The sequence below is a fragment of the Chaetodon auriga genome, chromosome 13 (assembly GCF_051107435.1).
Source record: "Chaetodon auriga isolate fChaAug3 chromosome 13, fChaAug3.hap1, whole genome shotgun sequence".
NCBI lineage: Eukaryota > Metazoa > Chordata > Actinopteri > Chaetodontiformes > Chaetodontidae > Chaetodon > Chaetodon auriga.
This window is the reverse complement of record NC_135086.1, coordinates 8,236-26,455: the sequence shown is the minus strand read 5'-3', so window position 1 is coordinate 26,455 and position 18,220 is coordinate 8,236. Positions and strand designations below refer to the sequence as shown.

The 18,220-nt window shown below is 40.5% G+C and overlaps 1 protein-coding gene across 1 annotated transcript; it reads left to right on the top strand.

The window, feature by feature from the left end:
* The first annotated feature begins 244 nt into the window (after window positions 1–244).
* arhgap15 (Rho GTPase activating protein 15) lies at window positions 245–17,523 on the top strand. The gene is made up of 13 exons (XM_076746155.1): window positions 245–368; window positions 1,525–1,699; window positions 1,775–1,849; window positions 2,350–2,493; window positions 4,127–4,216; window positions 5,275–5,373; window positions 8,826–8,961; window positions 10,140–10,274; window positions 10,778–10,876; window positions 13,040–13,117; window positions 14,469–14,603; window positions 15,486–15,591; window positions 17,176–17,523. Exons 1-13 carry the CDS (start codon window positions 283–285, stop codon window positions 17,357–17,359), a joined length of 1,542 nt encoding a protein of 513 aa, XP_076602270.1. The 5' UTR covers window positions 245–282; the 3' UTR covers window positions 17,360–17,523.
* Window positions 17,524–18,220: the final 697 nt, after the last annotated feature.

Sequence of the window (18,220 nt, the reverse complement as noted above, 5' to 3'; positions counted from 1 at the left end):
AAAAGGGCTATACAATTGAAGTCTGATTGATTGATTCATCCTGAAATCAGTTTTAAACAGCACAGAGAGTAGCGGGTTTCTGAAATCAATGTGGAAATACAAGAAAGTTGCTCCATCTCTCTGCAGATATTGGTAGAGTTCACTGACAGACGTGACAAACTGCTCATGTCTGGTTTTATGCGCGTGAGGTAAGTGGGGTTTTTTTTTTTTTTTTTTTTTCAGGAAATGGGGTGGTTGCAGCAGTCACAGTGTGAGAGATGGCTGGTTTGAAGGAACCACGTGATGAGTCATACTTCCTCTAACAGTCAGGCCTCGGCTCTCTGCATCCCTTCTTTTGTGATCAGTGACACACAGATGGCGGGTACAAGGTAAGAGCATATTAAACAATCTCCCAGGTCTGTCAAAATTTTTGACTTCATGGTTCAGCTCTGTTGTCTTGGTGATTGCTTTTGTGTTGGCATTCTTCTCTGTAGGCCTGAACTCACTGATGTGTGATGGACGAAATGTAAACACGTTGAACTTTTCTTGATAGATGGCACTAATTTGGGTGATTTTCACTTGTGTATTTTTTAGACAGACAGGCAGATATCAGGAGCCACAGTTGAGGCTCTATCAGCTGGGATGAGATGACAACAGTTTACATTCTGTTGTTCACATCTTGTGAGGAGGAGATATTAAGACTTCATGCGTGACTGAAGTCCCAGCTTCCGTATATGGGGGTTTCAGTTTGTTTCCTGTTACAGCAGGTTAAGTTACTGCAGCTGCAGTAACTGTTGTATAATTCTCTAATAAATGATGCATGCAATGGTAACATTTACCAGGTCTCTGGTAGATGTTATAAAGCAGCAGAAGAATCACTTAATAAATGACAAAAACTGATGATAAAAGGTGTCAGTGGATTCACTGTGAGAACGGAAGGAGAGTGATGGCAATTAAGACTCTGTTTTAAACTCTGTCGCCGCTGCAGCCTGCATGAGCACTGAGAACACTCTTCTTCTTCAGCGCTATCATTATTTAGTTCTCCCTCTGTGGACCAGCTGACAATATCAGTGCCCGTAATGTCTCACTGTGTGATTCTGCTGTCTGTATAAATAAATAAATACTGAACAATATTTACCAGACACCAAAAACACTTGAATCCACACAATACTGATTCCAGGTCTGGAAAAAAGCCTCATTAAACTGTAGGATTTGTCCTCAAACTAAGTCTTTAAAACTTCTAGCCACTGCACTTTTCCTTGTTGTCGACTAACAGAAAGACAAATGTTGTGTAACCACAGTGAAGCAATCAGAGCTGCAAACAGGAACCCAAACAAGAAAAAGTCAGAAACAGTCCTCAGACTCTTCTGGTTCCAACTTTAACTGAGTGTTCACCCATATGATTTAAAAAAAAATAATGTAACTCATAAAAGAGGGCACATTTTGTCAGTGAGTGAGTATGCACTACAGATATTTATTGTGTTATTTCGTCCACCTGTCTGTTTCCTTTGAATCCAAATGAGTGAAGTGTTTGTGAACACACAGAATCACGAACCTCCAGAGTGCTGCGAAGCAGCCACCGCTGATTCAGCCTCCACAGCGCAGCACGGTGGTGCAGGGGGGTGTGCAGATGCGTATAAAGAGCTCACAGAGCTCTGGAGAACGCCTCAGTCAGTCCAAGTCTATGGTACTGCAGGAGTCTGACATTCCTCAAAAACCTGTAAGTAGACCTGCAGTAAGTTCCTTCCTAGAGTGGGTGCAGTTCAGTTTTTCACTATTTTTTTTCTGTTTCTAGATCTCCAGGCATCGCAGGAATCAGTCTCAGCATAACGTCTTGGTCGCAGGAGGAGCTGACGTTTTTGAAAAGCTGGTGAGTACAAAACTCAACATCACACCATACTGCACTGTAAAAATATCTCCATCCTGTTGGCTCACTCCTTTTTGAGAACTTGAAAATCTAATTTAGAGACATTATTTGTACTAGTTTCCAATACTTTTCAGAAATGAGCATGTTTTACATATTTCAAATTTATTTTCACTGCACTGGCAACACTGAAGTCATGTAATCAGTCTTAAAACAGCTGCATTGTCATGTTCATTGTCATCATGGTTTCAGTTTAAACAAATTGAAACCTCACCCAGCTTCTCCTCCAGTAAACTCCATTCTGTTTTTCATTACTTAATATTTCATTTAATTTCATAATATTCTCATTAGAAATTCACACAGGTGAAACATAGTTATACATATACATAGTCAAAATATTTTTCATCAGAAAGTTGTGGAAACAGCAATAACATTTTTTGGTTTTCAAAATTAAATCTAATTTCTAATTTGTTATAATGTGTGTGCATGTGTATGTGTGTGTCCAGGTCGAGTTGAAAGGTGAACACCTGAACGTGGCTAAAATCTCAGACAGCGGTAAGAAGCAGAGGAAGAACTGGACTTTGATGTGGAGTGTTCTGACCTCAGACCAGCTGCTGTTTTATAAAGAGAGACAACAAGAAACTAGTCAGGTATGAAAATACTTTATCTTTTTATCTGTACTTTATTTCTACTTTATCTCTTTAGCGCTACTTTATCAGAACTTCATCCCTGTCTGTACTGTATCTCTTTAATATCTCTCTTTTATAAAGAATGATCAGGAAGTGGTCCCATAAGAAAATACTTTATCTATAGTATAACAAGAATCTGATCCTGCAAATGATACAATTTATTTAATTATCTTTACTTGTCGCTTTCCTCATTTATTGCATCTTCACTCCCACTGTCCCATTTGTTGGACTTCTTTATACTGATTTATCTTGATGCTGAGCGATGGGTGTATGAATTCATATGTACGTCACTTGGATAAAAGTGTCTGCAAATGACTAATTGTAATTGTAATAATGATACCTTTGCAAATATGAAACAGTCCTCGCAAATACTACACACATTGCACAGTTCATAGGAGAGTGATGTACTGTCGCAGTATGTGTGTGTTGGAGGGGCATTGACTTGGATGTGTGGTTGGCAGTTGGAGGATGAGGGTGGGAACTAGAATGGGTTGTTGAGGAGAATGAAGGTCTTCGAGAATAAATGTGTCTGGGTAATGGGTCTGTCATTATCCTACTGGTCCGTGGTGTGGATCTGGCATCATGCAGAACTCTCATGGGCACTTGATCCTGCTGTTGATGCATTCCAGTCTATCTTTGGTGTGGGCAGAGGATGCAGTCACTGGTGTACAGGAAGAACAGATATGGAGAGAAGACCCAACCTTGTGGAGCTCCAATACTGGTGACGAGGGGGGTAGACAAGTGGCTGCCAAGCCACACCTGTTGCTTCCTGTTAGTTAGGAAGTTCAGAACTCACTCACAAATGGTGCGGGGTACCTGCAGCTGCAGCAACCAGGTGGGCAGGCAGTTGGGAAGGATTGTATTAAATGCTGAACTGAAGTCCACGAGCAAAACTGTGACGTACAGTAAGTGCCGAGTAAGTCCAGGTGCTGAAGTATGTGGTGGAAGTTGAGGTTGACAGCATCATGCACAGAGTGGTTGGCTCTGTAAGCTAGCTGTAAAGGGTCCAGAAGGGTGTCTGTGACTGGTTTTGCGGAAGGACAGGGTGAGTCTTTCCAAGAACTTCATGACAACAGATGTCTGCTGTCAGAGGTCTGTAGTCATTCAGGCACTTAATTCTGTCCCTCTGGGACAATGGTGGATGTTTTGAAACAGGGTGGCATGTGGCATTCAGAGATGGACTGACTGAAAATGAATGAGAACACTGGTGAGCTGGGCATCGCTGTGCTTCAGTGTGGCTGGAGAGATACTGGTGGGTCCTGGGGCTTTCCTTGGATTCAGCAGTGTGAAGGCCTTATGGATGTCCTTCTCTATAACAGTGTGAGAGAAGGGAGGAAGAGGAGGGACAGTTAGCCATTAGAGTGTGTGGTAAGGGAACTGTGATGGTGAGAGAGAAGGGTTGGGGGAGAGGAGGGACAGTTTTTCTCTTTGTGATTTGTGATTGTCCTGAGTGTTAATAAAGTAAATGAAATTCGGTGAAATGTTTGAGTCAGTATTTTTATTTTCATCATGTCTAAATTGGAATCTTTCATTTTTTCCCCCCTCTTTTGGATTATGGGACCTCTGACATCATATCCACCCTCTCTGTGTTCAGAAATCAGGGAATAAGACAGATGTGGTTCACTTGTGTGGAGCTGTTATCGAGTGGACAATGGAGAAGTCGAGCAGGAAAAACGTCTTCCAGGTAACAAGCAATTACAAACCTTTCATATGGTCACACTTTACGCAGAACCAGGATTCAGCTGTAACACTTAGGTGTTGCAGATATTTTTTGCCTCAGAGCTGTGTTAAACCTGGATAAGTCTGGTTTCTCTCCCTGACAGTCATGTTTAAGTGTTGAACTGATAGAAAAAGAATTCCTGTATTCTTACTTTTGTGTTAAAGAAACATACAAGTCTGACTTTTAAATAAGTTTTGATTGTTACAAGCCTTGAAGTCTTCTCCTGGATTGACTGTGGCTTGGACTGAAACTCCTGTGCGACTCTTTGGACAAAAGCAATTTGGAATAGAAGCCTATTGACTGACATTTCCATTTTGTGCTAAATCAGTTTTGAGATGTAAGTGACCAGAGGCAATTTTTTTTCCACTGGCGGGATTAATCAAACCATGGTGAAGGTTAACACTGCACATATGTCCTCATAGACAGCAGCATTTGATGTGATTTATTATGATATTTAAATTGATGGTCTTGAACAGTTGGTCAGTCTTTCTGAAGGTGTGTGAAACTGGTTTCAAAGACACGTCAAAGGGAGAAAGTTTGACATCAGTCTTGGAGATCATGTGTCTGAGAAACATGACATCTATTTTGGAGTTGCAGAGAGCTGATTGGTCCATTACTGTTCTCACTCTACATGCTGACACAGGTGCTGTAAAACTGATTCTTGCCTTTATTTCAAGGTGACTCGATGACTGCAACGCACTATTTACTGGCCTCCAGGAGAAGAACACTGAGAGACTTCAGCTCATTTAAAACTCTGCAGCTAGACTATGATCCAGAACCAAGAGCAGAGACCACATTAGTCCAGTTTGAGCTGCTCTGCACTGACTTCCTGTAACATTCAGAATTGTTTTGAAGGTCCTCCTCATATACAAATCTCTTAATGGGCTAGGACCAAGCTACATTGCTAACTCCCTTATTAAGTATTTGCTTCAAGTTGGAAATCGAAATGTAGTTTTTTACCCTAAAACCACATTTTCACCCTCTTGGTACTTGACTTAATTTGTCATTTTCATCTGTTCCAGATCACAACAAACACAGGAAGTGAGTACCTCCTCCAGGCTGATAGTTACTCCACTGCAAGTAAATGGTACGACACAATCAGAAAGACCATCGACTCTTCAGTAAGAACTCAATTCCTTTTAAACTGGCTGCTTTTGATAGCAGTCATTGTCTTTATTCTTTCTTGGATTAATTGTTTGTCAAAATGTTCAGGCCAGAACAATAATAGTAATAATAATACATGTTGTATTTGTCATTCATCATATAATGTTCAACCCCAATTCCAAAAAAGTCTGGTCACTGTTCGAACGTAAATTCAAAACAGAACGAAATCATTTGCAATCGAAGTGTGTTCACTTACAACAGTTTTAAAAAGTCTTCTCAAGCCAGTGTAGTGATATCCTTTCAATCATGTGTTCACAAAGCGGTGAACCTCGCTCATCCTTGCTTGTGAACAACTGAGCCTTTCAAGGATGCCCCTTTCATACTCAGTCATGATACTCTCACCTGTTACAAATGAACCTGTTTACCTGTGGAATGTTCCAAACAGGTTTTCAGAGCATTCCACAACTTTTCCAGTCTTTTGTTGCTCCTCTTCCAACTTGTTTGAAAAGTGTTGCTGGCTTCAAATTCAGCATAAGCAGACGTTTACAAAAATCAATGAAGTTGATGAGGTCACACATTGTACAGTACCAGTCAAAAGTTTGGACACACCTTGTCATTCAATGGTTTTTCTTAATTTTTTTTTTTAATTTTCTACATTGTAGATTAATACTGGCAACATCCAAACTATGAAGGAACACACATTGAATTTTGTAGTAAATAAAAATGTTAAACAAACTTAAATATGTTTTATGTTTTAGATTCCTCAAAGTAGCCACCATTTGCTTAGATGACAGCTTTGCACACTCTTGGCATTCTCTCAATCAGCTTCATGAGTTAGTCACCTGGAATGGTTTTCCAACAGTCTTGAAGATGCTGAGCACTTGTTGGCTGCTTTGCCTTCACTCTGTGGTCCAACTCATCCCAAACCATTTCAATCTCATGTTGAGCAGCTGATCAATAGTGGAGAATAATATTCTAGACTTCTCAGTATTCCCTGTAATAATCTTGGAACAGTCGTTCTTTCTTGTCAGACGTATTGCTTTGTTATAGACAGTCATGGCTTCGTATATATTACAGTTAACTGTGAGCCCAGTTTTCCTCCATTTTCTTTCAACTGCTCGACAGATTCTTTTCCTCTCATTAACACTGCTAATGTTTAACCATGGGGAGATTCTATCAGTTGAACTATTTTTAACCTTTAGCAGAGCAACAGTATGTAAAGCAGATGACATGGTATTGTTAGAATGTTCAACCATATCATATAAAAAGCAGTCATGGCTGTGTGGCTCAAATGACCTCATATTACATAACTTTTCTTTGGGCTTACAATCAAGGAATCTCTGCTGAACCAGAAATTCCCTTTTAGTCTTTAAGATTAGTGGTGCATCAAAAAGCACACAGTGATGGTAAGAAAAAGGTAGTTCTAATACTGTCAGTGTTTAACCCTGTTGTTATTATCAAGTGTAGAATGTGACCATTCTGATGAGTGGCTTCATATACATGTCGTTTAATTTCAAAACTGTCAAGTACGTTCATAAGCTCCATGTCTGTGGAGTCATTCTTTTTGTTGATGTGGATAGTCAGGTCTCCATTCATGATTAATCTGTCATATCTAGTGATACCAATTACGACCAGCTTTGAGAATCCCTACATATGAAGGAGGCTAAGGAGAAATACAGGAGGAAGCTGGAGTGGAAACTCCAGCCGAACAACTTGAGAGAGGTCTGGAGTGGAATGAGGACCATCACTGACTTCAAAAGACCAACAACAGAGGAGTTGAAGGCAACGTTGACAGGGCCAATGAACTGAATCTATTTTTTAATAGATTTGACACTTCAGGCCTGGCTCTTCACCCCTCCGACTCCTCTGCTGCCTGTCCTGGATGACCACTATCAAACACTCCCCACTCCCCACCTCCTCGTCCTGCTCCTTCTTAAGCTTGGTTTAGGCTTCTGCGTCGCGGCGACGCCGTACCTACGCCGTCGACGCAGACCCCTACGCGGACCCTACACCGTAGCCTGACGCGCACCTCCAAAAAATCCTGACTACGCGTCGCGTCGACGCGTAGTGACGTGAACGTCGAGGACTGTGATTGGTCCGTTCAGAACGTAATTTTCGGTTCAGTCGCAGCCCTATGGTCGCAGCACAACAACACCGCCATTTTCAAAGTTTCTGTGGTGAGAGCTACAAGAAAAACTGGACCAAGCCGAAGAAAGAATTATCGAGGAGGTACGCAAGTACGACCACCTCTACAACTCCTCTTCGCGGCAGCAAGAGCCCCCTGAAACCATACAAAGACACAGCCGCACCCCCCTAGCGGCTTGGCGGTGAATTGCGGAGCAACGCGTTCCCTCGACGCAGAACTACGAATGCTCAGTGACGGCGTAGGGTGTACGCCGTAGGTACGGCGTCGCCGCGACGCCGAAGCCTAAACCAAGCTTTACACCCCCCATCCTCCTTTGTGAGACCTCGTCACACCTCCTCAGACTGCCAGACTGACTGCACTCTCCAACCTGAGGACTACACCCCTCCCCCACCTGTCACCTCCACAGTGTGCTTCACTGCTGACCAGGTGAGAAGACAGCTGATGAGACTCTACTCAAACAAGGGTCCAGGCCCTGATGGTGTCAGCCCCAGGGTGCTCAAAGCCTGTGCCCCCCAGCTGTGTGGAGTTCTTCACCATGTCTTCAACATGAGTCTAAGTCTCCAGAGGGTCCCCATGCTGTTGAAGATGTTCTGCCTAGTTCCTGTGCCAAAAACGCCACGGCCCGGGGCCTCCAAGGACTACAGACTTGTGGCACTGACCTCCCACATCATGAAGACCCTGGAGAGACTCGTCCTGGAGCAGCTCCAGCCCATGGTCAAGCCACTCTTGGACCCGCTCCAGTTTGCCTATCATCCCCGACTTGGAGTTGAGGATGCCATCATCTACCTGCTCAACCGTGTCTATGCCTGTGGTCATCAAACTCCTCCTCCACACAACTCCTCCCTCTAAATGGCCCTTGGACTTTTTCACTCCGTCAGATCACTCATATTTATACTGCAGTTCACTGTTGACCTAACTAAATAATCATGTTACTATTGTTCAGAACAAAGCACATTCTTTCTGTATATACTCTTTCCTACTGTAAATACTCTTTTTATTATCCATTTTTGCTTTTGTCTGTGTATACTTATAGTTCTCAGTATATATATTTTATTTATATATATATATATATGTATATATAAACTATATATATATATTTCTCTCTTCTAATTTTATTCTGATTTTATTCTTGTAAGGAGCACCGGTAACAAAAACAATTTCCCCTATGGGATCAATAAAGTGATTCTGATTCTGATTCTGATTCTGATATGAATGACATTTCTTTCAGGATGACCAACCCTATCGTGATGGAGGCACTCTTCTTCGGATTATTAGTGAAATAAAAGCCTTATTGTGACAGGTTGTGACTATTTTTCTGTTCAGACTAAAGCAGATGGAGGTGTTTCTTTGCGGAGGTCAAACAGCACAGAGTATCTGCCCAGACACAGCTCCTTACCTGGATATAGGTCCGCTTCTCCCAATACCAAGCAACGCAACCCAGTCCACAGACGCTCCATCAGTGAGTAACTGACCCCATGAATGTTATATATTATTTATCTGTGACAACAGCTGGTTGAAACCTGGTTGTACCTGTAAAGCGGCTATGATCTATTTTTGTGGAGAAAACCCCCAGATGTCACAGGTCAGAAAAGAGAATGCAGGAAAGCACAAGCCAAGAAAAGTCAGCTTCAAATTCTCTACAACATCTTTAAAGAGAGGCTTCGTATATGCGATTCTGAAATAAATATAGTAACAGAAGTCTTTTTCGCTAATATAATCAACAGCGGTATCAGCAGTTCTCGGACCATTGAGAAGCTGGCTAATCCACCAATACATTCAGCCTCTGATTTCACATATCTTAATAAATGTAAAAATGTTGGGGTGCCCCGATAGCTCAGTTGGTAGGGTGCGCGCCCCATGTATTAAGGCTGTCAGTCCTCTGCAGTGGCCGCAGGTTTGACTCCCACCTGCAGCTCATTTGCTGTGTGTCGTCCCCTCTCTCTCTGCCCCCTTTGCTGTCGTACCTTCACTTGTCACTATCTATCTATCACTATAATTTAAAAAAAAAATGTAAACATGTTTTGCTTAGAAATGGATGTGCTGAATATAAATGTCTCATTCCTATCAGGTATTTTTTTAAATGGATTGTATTTTTAATATATATATATTCAACATATTGTTACCAAAAACTGCCGTTTCATGACAAAGTAGATGCAAACAAACAGAATTCTCACCAGGCTGTAGATTCTTCAGAGCTTTATAGCAACTTTCAGCCCACTGTTTTGGTTTTTATAACTTAATACTAATATTACTGGGTTCACTCACCAAAAAAACCCAAAATGTTGTAAAAGCCACTGTGCATGGCCTGCTCAACAATAGACACAGTTATAGACTAGCTGGTGAGGAGCATTTAGCAGCAAAGAAAACCCCAGATATATTCCTTAGGAATTGGTTGAGACCAAAAGCAGGGCCAATGAGTGTACGAGTGTATATTGAACTTAAATTTACAAGAGGACACAAACACAACTCCACGATTGATCACATTGCTCCATAACTGCTGCATGTGGAAATAAGCAACTGCTTGATCACACAACTACTTTATAAGTTGTTGATGTCAGATGTTGAGTTTACAGATTATGCTGGAAAGAAATGTAAAAAAATCTTTATTTCAGTTTTAATGCTCATGCTTTTCTGCAGACATGTTCAGCAGCTCCAAGCTGAAACACAGCACCTCCGACAGTGCTGACAAGAATGGAGTGAAGAACAGACTGAAGAAGTTCATCACCAGACGTCCATCCATGAAGACTCTGCAGGAGAAAGGCCTCATCAAAGGTTTCTGCTTTTTCTTTACACACTAAACCCTGAACAAACATTTGCCCTTGAATAGCTTTAAGTTGTCAAAATCCTGTTCCACTCTTACTGTACCATACTCATTATATCCTGTGTATAATGTTGTTGCAGCTCTTCAGTGAAGCCCTGTGATGTGTCCACTTGTGACATATTTATGCTTGTTATTGAAATATTCTATATTCATGTCTGCTGCTTCAGACATATTTCACCAAAAATAATCTTTGGAAACTTAAAGTGCAGAGTCTTTGGCTAAAGTCTGGACATTGTCACTAGTAGGTCAGAGAGATTTTAAGAAATTTAAACTGGCATCTTGGCTTTGAGTGTCATAAATCCTTGAAACAAACAGGATCTATATGTGACATTTCTTTGACAGTGAAGGAATTGAAATCACTTAGATGACATTTCACAAAGTCACAATTTCAAATGTGCATGTCGATAAGTCATTAAACCTGTTGTAACATTAATGATTAGTATGTCTGTTTCAGATCGAGTTTTTGGCTGCCATCTGTTAACCCTCTGCGAACGTGAAGGAACCACAGTGCCAAGGTTTGTCCAGATCTGTCTGGACGCTGTTGACAAGCGAGGTATGGTCACTAAGAGCTGATGCAAACTAAAACTCAACAGAGGAGAATGGGCGATATGTATGGCTTGTTTTCTGTTTCTCTGAAGCCTTATTGAAAAAACTACTATTTGGCATCTGTTTTGCAGTAAAGAGTTTTAATGCGTAGCACTGTCTCACTTTGAGGTTAATGTATTTCTATACTGGTTGCAGTCACAGTCAATTTTTTCTTTCAAGTCTATGTGGTTCTATTCTAGGTAAAATCCCAGTGACTGGAGATACCATACACCAGTTTACCTAACATAACTAAACCCTAAATGATAGCCAAAAATGTTTTGTGCAAAGACTGGCAGGCGGCTGAGTGAATTTATTAAACAATGTATTGCTGAGTATGACCCTCTCAACATCTAACACCTAGTGGACAAAATAAGGAATTGCACGGAGAACAACTGAACTGGCAACATGTTGCATGTCGACTGCCAAGGCCAGGGATCGAACCACTGACTGATCTCCTTATTGGTGGACGACCACTCTACCTTCTGAGCCACATCTGCCCCTATCATTATTATTATTATTGGGTACCATAATAATAATAATAATAATGTTAAAAAAGATGTGTAACAAAGGCAGCCTCTCTGTGCCTTTTAATTCTGGTTCAGGAACAGTCAAGAGGTTTGAGTCAGCGGATCTAAGAGACCTAACAGGCACAAACGTGTGAGCCATGTCAGACAGATAGGATGTCATTTAAAAACCAATAAAAGAATTTTTAAATTATTTCTGTGACAAACAGGTGACCAATGTAAAGGTTTTCAGATTGGACTAATGTGGTCTCTCGGTCTGGTTTTCATCAGAACTCACGTTGCTGTGTTCTGTATGAGCTTAAACTGACCAATAGCTTTCTTAGACTCAGCAGACAGAAGAGCCTTACAACCATCCATAGAACTGTAGTCATGAGAGCTTACAGACATATATAGCTGGGTATCATCTGTGTAATTATGGAGATTGATGTTCCAATTTCTAATAATATTTCCAAGTGATAAGATATATAGATTGAAAAGGACTGGGTGGTGGCTGCAGCTTTGTGCTTACAGAGGGACCAAGCCAGGGAAGCATAGTGTTGTTGTAGGGAATGTGGACAGCTTCTGTGGCCAGCTAGTTGGGGGTTAGTTAGTTATGGCTGGATTGTGTTGAAAGCACTGGAGAAGTCAAAAAAACATGACCTTCAGAGTGCTCCCAGTGTTTTCCAGGTGAGAAAGAGATCTGTGCACCAGGTAGATGATTGCATCTGCCACACCAGTGGCTGGTCTGTATGTGAACAGTAGGGGCTCACAAGGTGTCAAAGGTGATTGATCCTCTCCATGGTCTTCATCAGGTGAGAAGTCAAGGCTACCAATCTGAAATGGTTGGGCGGTCTTGGATGCACAGTCTTTGGGACTAGAACTACACAGGAAGTTTTCCACAGGGCTGGAACTCTCTCCAGTCTGAGGCTTAGGTTGAAGATTTGCAGAAGGATCATGAGAGCTGGTCTGCATAGTCCAGGCCACTCTAGTGTTGTTCCCCTGGAGATGCTCCTAGTGTGCTCCAAGTGTACTGTAAACAATACAAATAGTGCTGTGTAAATAAATGTTGAGTTGATATATATCAAGTGGATGATTTTGTATAGTATTTGCACGTATACATGTTGATATACATTATGTTGTGTATCCTATATGTACATATATATGCGTATGCAAATACATATTATAACATGATACACTGCAGTATTAATCATATAGTATGGGATATAAAAAATAATATAAGGTGAAATGTAGTGATGTAGCACAGTACTTCCTGAGGACTTCTCTTCCATGGCCACCTATTCTGACCAACTAGGTTAAAGATAGAAATGCGGCCAAAATGCAAGCCATCAGATTTTAGTTATCCAGTAATAAAAACAAAAATTATGATGTGCCATGACAGTTAATAAAACTTTGAAGGTGAGCTTTCCCTAATTAGTCATTCATGTCTCCATATGTGCGATAAGATAACAGGATAACATTTAAAAGTCCAAGACAATCCAGACAATTTTTGGTGTTGGTCAGTGGTGAGGCTGTCAGTCACTGCAGGACTTTTATATCTCTGCTCTGGTTTGAAGTCAGTTTATGGTTTTTTTCATATACTTTTTCATCAACTGTTTTTGTGTTTTCAGGTCTGGAGGTTGATGGGATCTACAGAGTCAGTGGAAATCTAGCCACAATCCAGAAACTTCGCTTCATCATCGATCAAGGTTAGTTCAGCAGATATCTTTTCTTACTATGATTATCTGTCCACATATATATATATCTGACTGGATAGCTCAGTGGTTTAGGCTACTGACTGCCAGGAGGGCGGGGTTCAAATCCCGCTTAGGACAGTATATCCAGGTGGGTCCTTAGGCAAGACCCTTTGCAGTTAGATACTTACAGCTTGGATGAGAGCAATAATAACAGATAAAGACATACCAGCTCGGACGTCGCCCGGGCCAACAAGGTCCGTGTTAGGTGTTGGGGTACCAGGACACCCTAACGAGAAGTTGGCTACTGGAACACGACATACATGGAGCAGGACAGAAAACAAAACACTGCTGGAATGCTACTACACCAGCAACCCCAGTGAGAGAGAGTATATGAAGAGGATGTGGGACCTATGGATGCTTCGAAACCCCACATCCATGAACACTACAAAGCAACTATTGACCCAGTGCTCTAATGTCCATAAGAACAACCTACTGTCACAATTTGCGACTGATGAGGTACAATGTGCTTCATCCACGGTACAAAGATGCTATGGCAAGGGGGAGCCAGGATGACAGGTCAGTGCAGGGATGACATCTGCATCCCCGAATAACGAGATTGGGTACCAACCTCCAAGAAGCACAGACAGCCTGAACACAAGGGCAGCTGACCTGAGAGAACAGATAACAGAATCCTGGGGGAATACAACTACCTACCTGCCAAGGCTAAGAGACAAAGTACCAGATGAATCTCTACTGGAAGACGTGAACATGGCACTGATGACTACATCCACAGAAACCATGACCGAGACCAATCAGCTGATGTATGCAGCGGCGACAGTCATCCTGTGCATAATAAGCTACAAGATGAACAGCAGTAGCCAGAAGGAGCATGGGAACCCTCCATGGAAGAGGAGACTGGAGCGCAAGATCACAGCAACAAGGAGGGAGGTTAGCTTGCTAAGTGAGATACAGAAAGGTGTAAAGATCAGGAAGGAGGTGCCAAGGATTTACAACAAGCTATCCATAGATGCTCTGATAACCTAACTGTGTGGCATTTAACCTTGTGTAATACTGATGTTTTCATTTTGAAAGTTGAGGTACCTCCGTTTGACCACAATCAGTACCACAGTATTTAGTGTTCTGAGTTCTGTAAATTCAAATTTTGATGTTAAAGCAGACTCACAGCAAATGTTAAAAAAACAAAAAAAACAAAAAACAGTAATCAGATCATTCTGAGTCTACCTCATCACTTAAACTTAGAGGGAGAAACATGGTACCTCTATCAGTGCACACATTGTCATAGTAATGTTTGTGTCAAAACATTATTAAATGATCCCATGTCTGTTCTGTCCTGTCCCCTCAGAGGAGGACCTGGACCTGGACCACAGTCAGTGGGAGGACATCCACGTCGTCACTGGAGCCCTCAAAATGTTTTTCCGTGAGCTGCCTGAGCCACTCTTCCCCTTCAGGTTCTTCCAGTCATTTGTGGAAGTCACCAGTGAGTCAAAACCTGATTAAATAGATGCATTGAATGTCTCTGTCTTTATACATACACTGATGATCCAGTGAATAAATTAATGAAATTTGGTTGGGAAAGTATGCAACAGAGAAATAGACCAAATAAGCTAAAAATATTGACATATTGGGTTTTACTTTAAAGACAGTTGCTGAAATGAGCATAGATTGTTAATAAATAAGTACCATGAAAAAGATCTGGAATCCAGATGCCAAAGACTTACATCGAGCAAAACATCAGATGTTTATCTGTAATGATTATTGAGATATTGATACATCATTTGAAATTACGGCAAACTTGTAATATATTTACAGTTTTTGCTCGTTGCTTGAACACTTCTTGCAAAACTTGGCTTACTATGTCAAAACTCTATACACAAGCAAATAAGACAGCACTGGGAAATAAAGCTGTGAAGCTCAATGAATGTTACAGAGTTTCTATTATGTTTTTTCTCCAACAAAGGTTTTCACAACAACCAAAAATGAAAAGTACTGTAATAGAATTATTGTAAGGTTACAAATTACATCAACTCAATACTGTAAATTTCAGTACTATACTTTACAGTACAGTGCATGCAGTAAAGAGAAAATAAAACAAAAACACCCCATCTCCTGTCTCCAACCTGCTGTTGCCACAGCTGGTGGAGGCGAATTGCATTGACTATCACATTTATTGTCAATACGATCGAGAAGTTAACATATTATTCTATGTATAGTTAAAACTGTGATATTAGTTACAAGTTAAACGTCAATACACTAGACATGTCCGACTCTGATCCTTTACACGTGTTAAAGTATGATACAATACACACGTTAAACTACAATACTGTGCACATATTAATCTAATTTTTGCTTCTCTGAACAGAGATCAAAGAATCCAAAGACAAAGTTCATGCTGTGAAGAAACTGATCCAGGAGCTGCCCAAACCCAACCGGGACACCATGAAGCTGCTCTTCAGCCATCTGCAGAGGTACGGTTACAAACAGTGAAAGACTGAGTAAGAAGAACATAAAGTCAACCAGCTGGAAACATCAGTCCTATTAATAAACATTTGAAAACCATTAGTCAATTAACAATGAGTTGATTAACAGAACAACTGAACTTCTAAATACATTGCTTAAAGGTGGCAGTTTCCCAAAACATGGAACCATGTTTTTGTTTTTGTATTTTGCTGAATTCTCTGAATTTGGAAAATGATGTCTTAAGTTGATGCACTCAAATTTATGTCAATCTTTTGTGCAGGAACTATTTTTCATGGCAGAGGTATACATTTCTTCCGTGTAATTTCCTGTTGGTTTAGCAAGACCGATATCCAACACATAACTAAATCTGATTGGACAGAGTATGCACAGCACCTCTTTGGACAAATCATTAGAACCACAAGGGATTCATATCTTTACTTGTTGACTTTACTTTTTCTCTTCCAGAGTGCTGAAATCATACACAGGCAGATTATAACAATTAAAGTGATTTAAACTGTATTTATGAAGTATCTCACAAAAAGTAGTACATATATTTCAGAAAAGAAAGAAATTTGTTGAGACCAAAAGACCCATGGAAAGTTAGAAAAACACATTTGAAAATTACACAAAGTAATAGATGTTATAGGAACAAATTAGTTACTTGGAAAACCAGTGTTTTGGTCCGATGATTTTCCCTTTTAAATAACTCTGTCAGCATAAAGTTCAATAACAGTGTCAGATGTCAGCTGTTAATCATAGGGTGGTCCCTTGAGCAAGACACTGAAGCGCAAACATGTCCTCAAATGTAAATCACATTGTTCTACATTGTCACATTTTGGTGTTTGTTCGTGGAGTTTGAATTTTGCTGTATTGTTATATAGTATATATTACACTGTATGTTGGTGTGTACTAAGAGTAGAAATTAGTAGACATTGTACTGGGTTTGTCTATGTAGATTTCAGGTTGTAATCTGTTTCAAAGAGTTTCCGTTTCAGTTGCTGGACTGTCTTCATCAGAAGACCATTATCAGTAGTAAAATGTGACAGCATGTAACTCTAGCAAGAAATACACAAAGAAGCCACATGTACAGCAAATGACCTGAAATGTAGAGGTCGCAGGAGGCTATGTCAAAGTGGAGCCGTCACTAAACATAGGAGGTATTTTGAGACAGGACCTGTCCTCAGCCTACAATGTTGTGTTAAAATCATGGCTGTTTATGGATGAGCCAACTTGCTACAACTCACAAGGGACAGTAGAGTCAGTACATCTCCTCTGGGGAGTACACATTGGTGATAGTTCACTAGTCATTTGGCATATCAGGTCATGTTCTGAGCATGTGATTAATTTTTATTTCTAGCCATAGTTTCTTCCTGTCGCAAGTGATGAGGGTGTTTGGATGAAGAACCACGTGTCCAGTCAATTGATTCCTTTAATAGTAATAGTAATAGCAATTCTAATAAACATTTCTAGCATTGTACTTGATTGTTTTGCGAGACTGATATTGGCAGTCATAGTGTAGTTGGCAAGGATGTTATAAATTGTGTACGTTCCCATGTTTGCATTCATTTTTTGTTCCTTCCACTGTTTTTCAGAGTTCTGGCTTTTTCCAGGAAGAATCTAATGTCCACTCAGGGCATTGGCATTGTGTTTGGCCCAACACTGATGTGGCCTGAGCTGGATGCAGGAAACATGGCAGTCAACATGGTCTACCAGAACCAGATTGTGGAGTTTATCTTAACTGAGAGCTGGCAAATCTTCAACCTGGATAGGAAGTAAAGTGGCCAGAGTTGGACTTGACAAACTGATGGACTAATATGTACACATGAAAGCTAATAATAACCAAAATTCTTCAGAAATGTTATTGTTTTAAAAGCAAAGAGAAGTAGTCTCTGGTTTGGCTGTTCTGGAAAAAAAAAAATAAATGTAAGTTTTCAGATCAGAAAAAGTTTGAGAGTCCTTATTTTGATTAACACAAATGAAGCATGTATTTCATAGAATTTAAAAAAAAAATAAACAAGACATATCGATATGACGAAATTCTGAATGTAGAAACATGATTAAATATTTCGTAAGCCTGAAGTAATTTTAAGTACATACATTAATGTTTCATTTATGCTAATTTTAAAGAGCAGAGTGGAAAGGAATATTGACAATTTACTGAGCAAAAGAAATATTTCCCCATTAAATAGTGTTTACTCAGTAACATAACATATGTCTCTGACCTGAACCATTGACCTGCTTGTGAAATCACTCACTGCTTACTATATAGGCCAAAATACAGTGAGATTGCCAGTTTGTAGTGCTGTGAGAGTTATTCTAGCCTGTATAGTAGACTCATTGAGGCAGAGGTTCCAGATTCCCGGTTTGAGGCAGAGATTCCAGTTTCCAGGTTTGAGGCAGAGGTACCAGATTCCGGGTTTCAGACAGAGATTCCAGATTCCAGGTTTGAGGCAGATGTTCCAGATTCCAGGGAGATCTGTTTTGAAAGATTAAGTGTGAAAAGGATTACAGGTGAAAAGGCTGATGTCAGCAAAAATGCTGAAGGATTAAGGGTGAAAAGGCAGATGTCAGCAAAAATGCTGAAGAATTTTTTTTGAGCTAGAAGGTTGAAAGTTTGTCTACCCCCCCTATTTGATG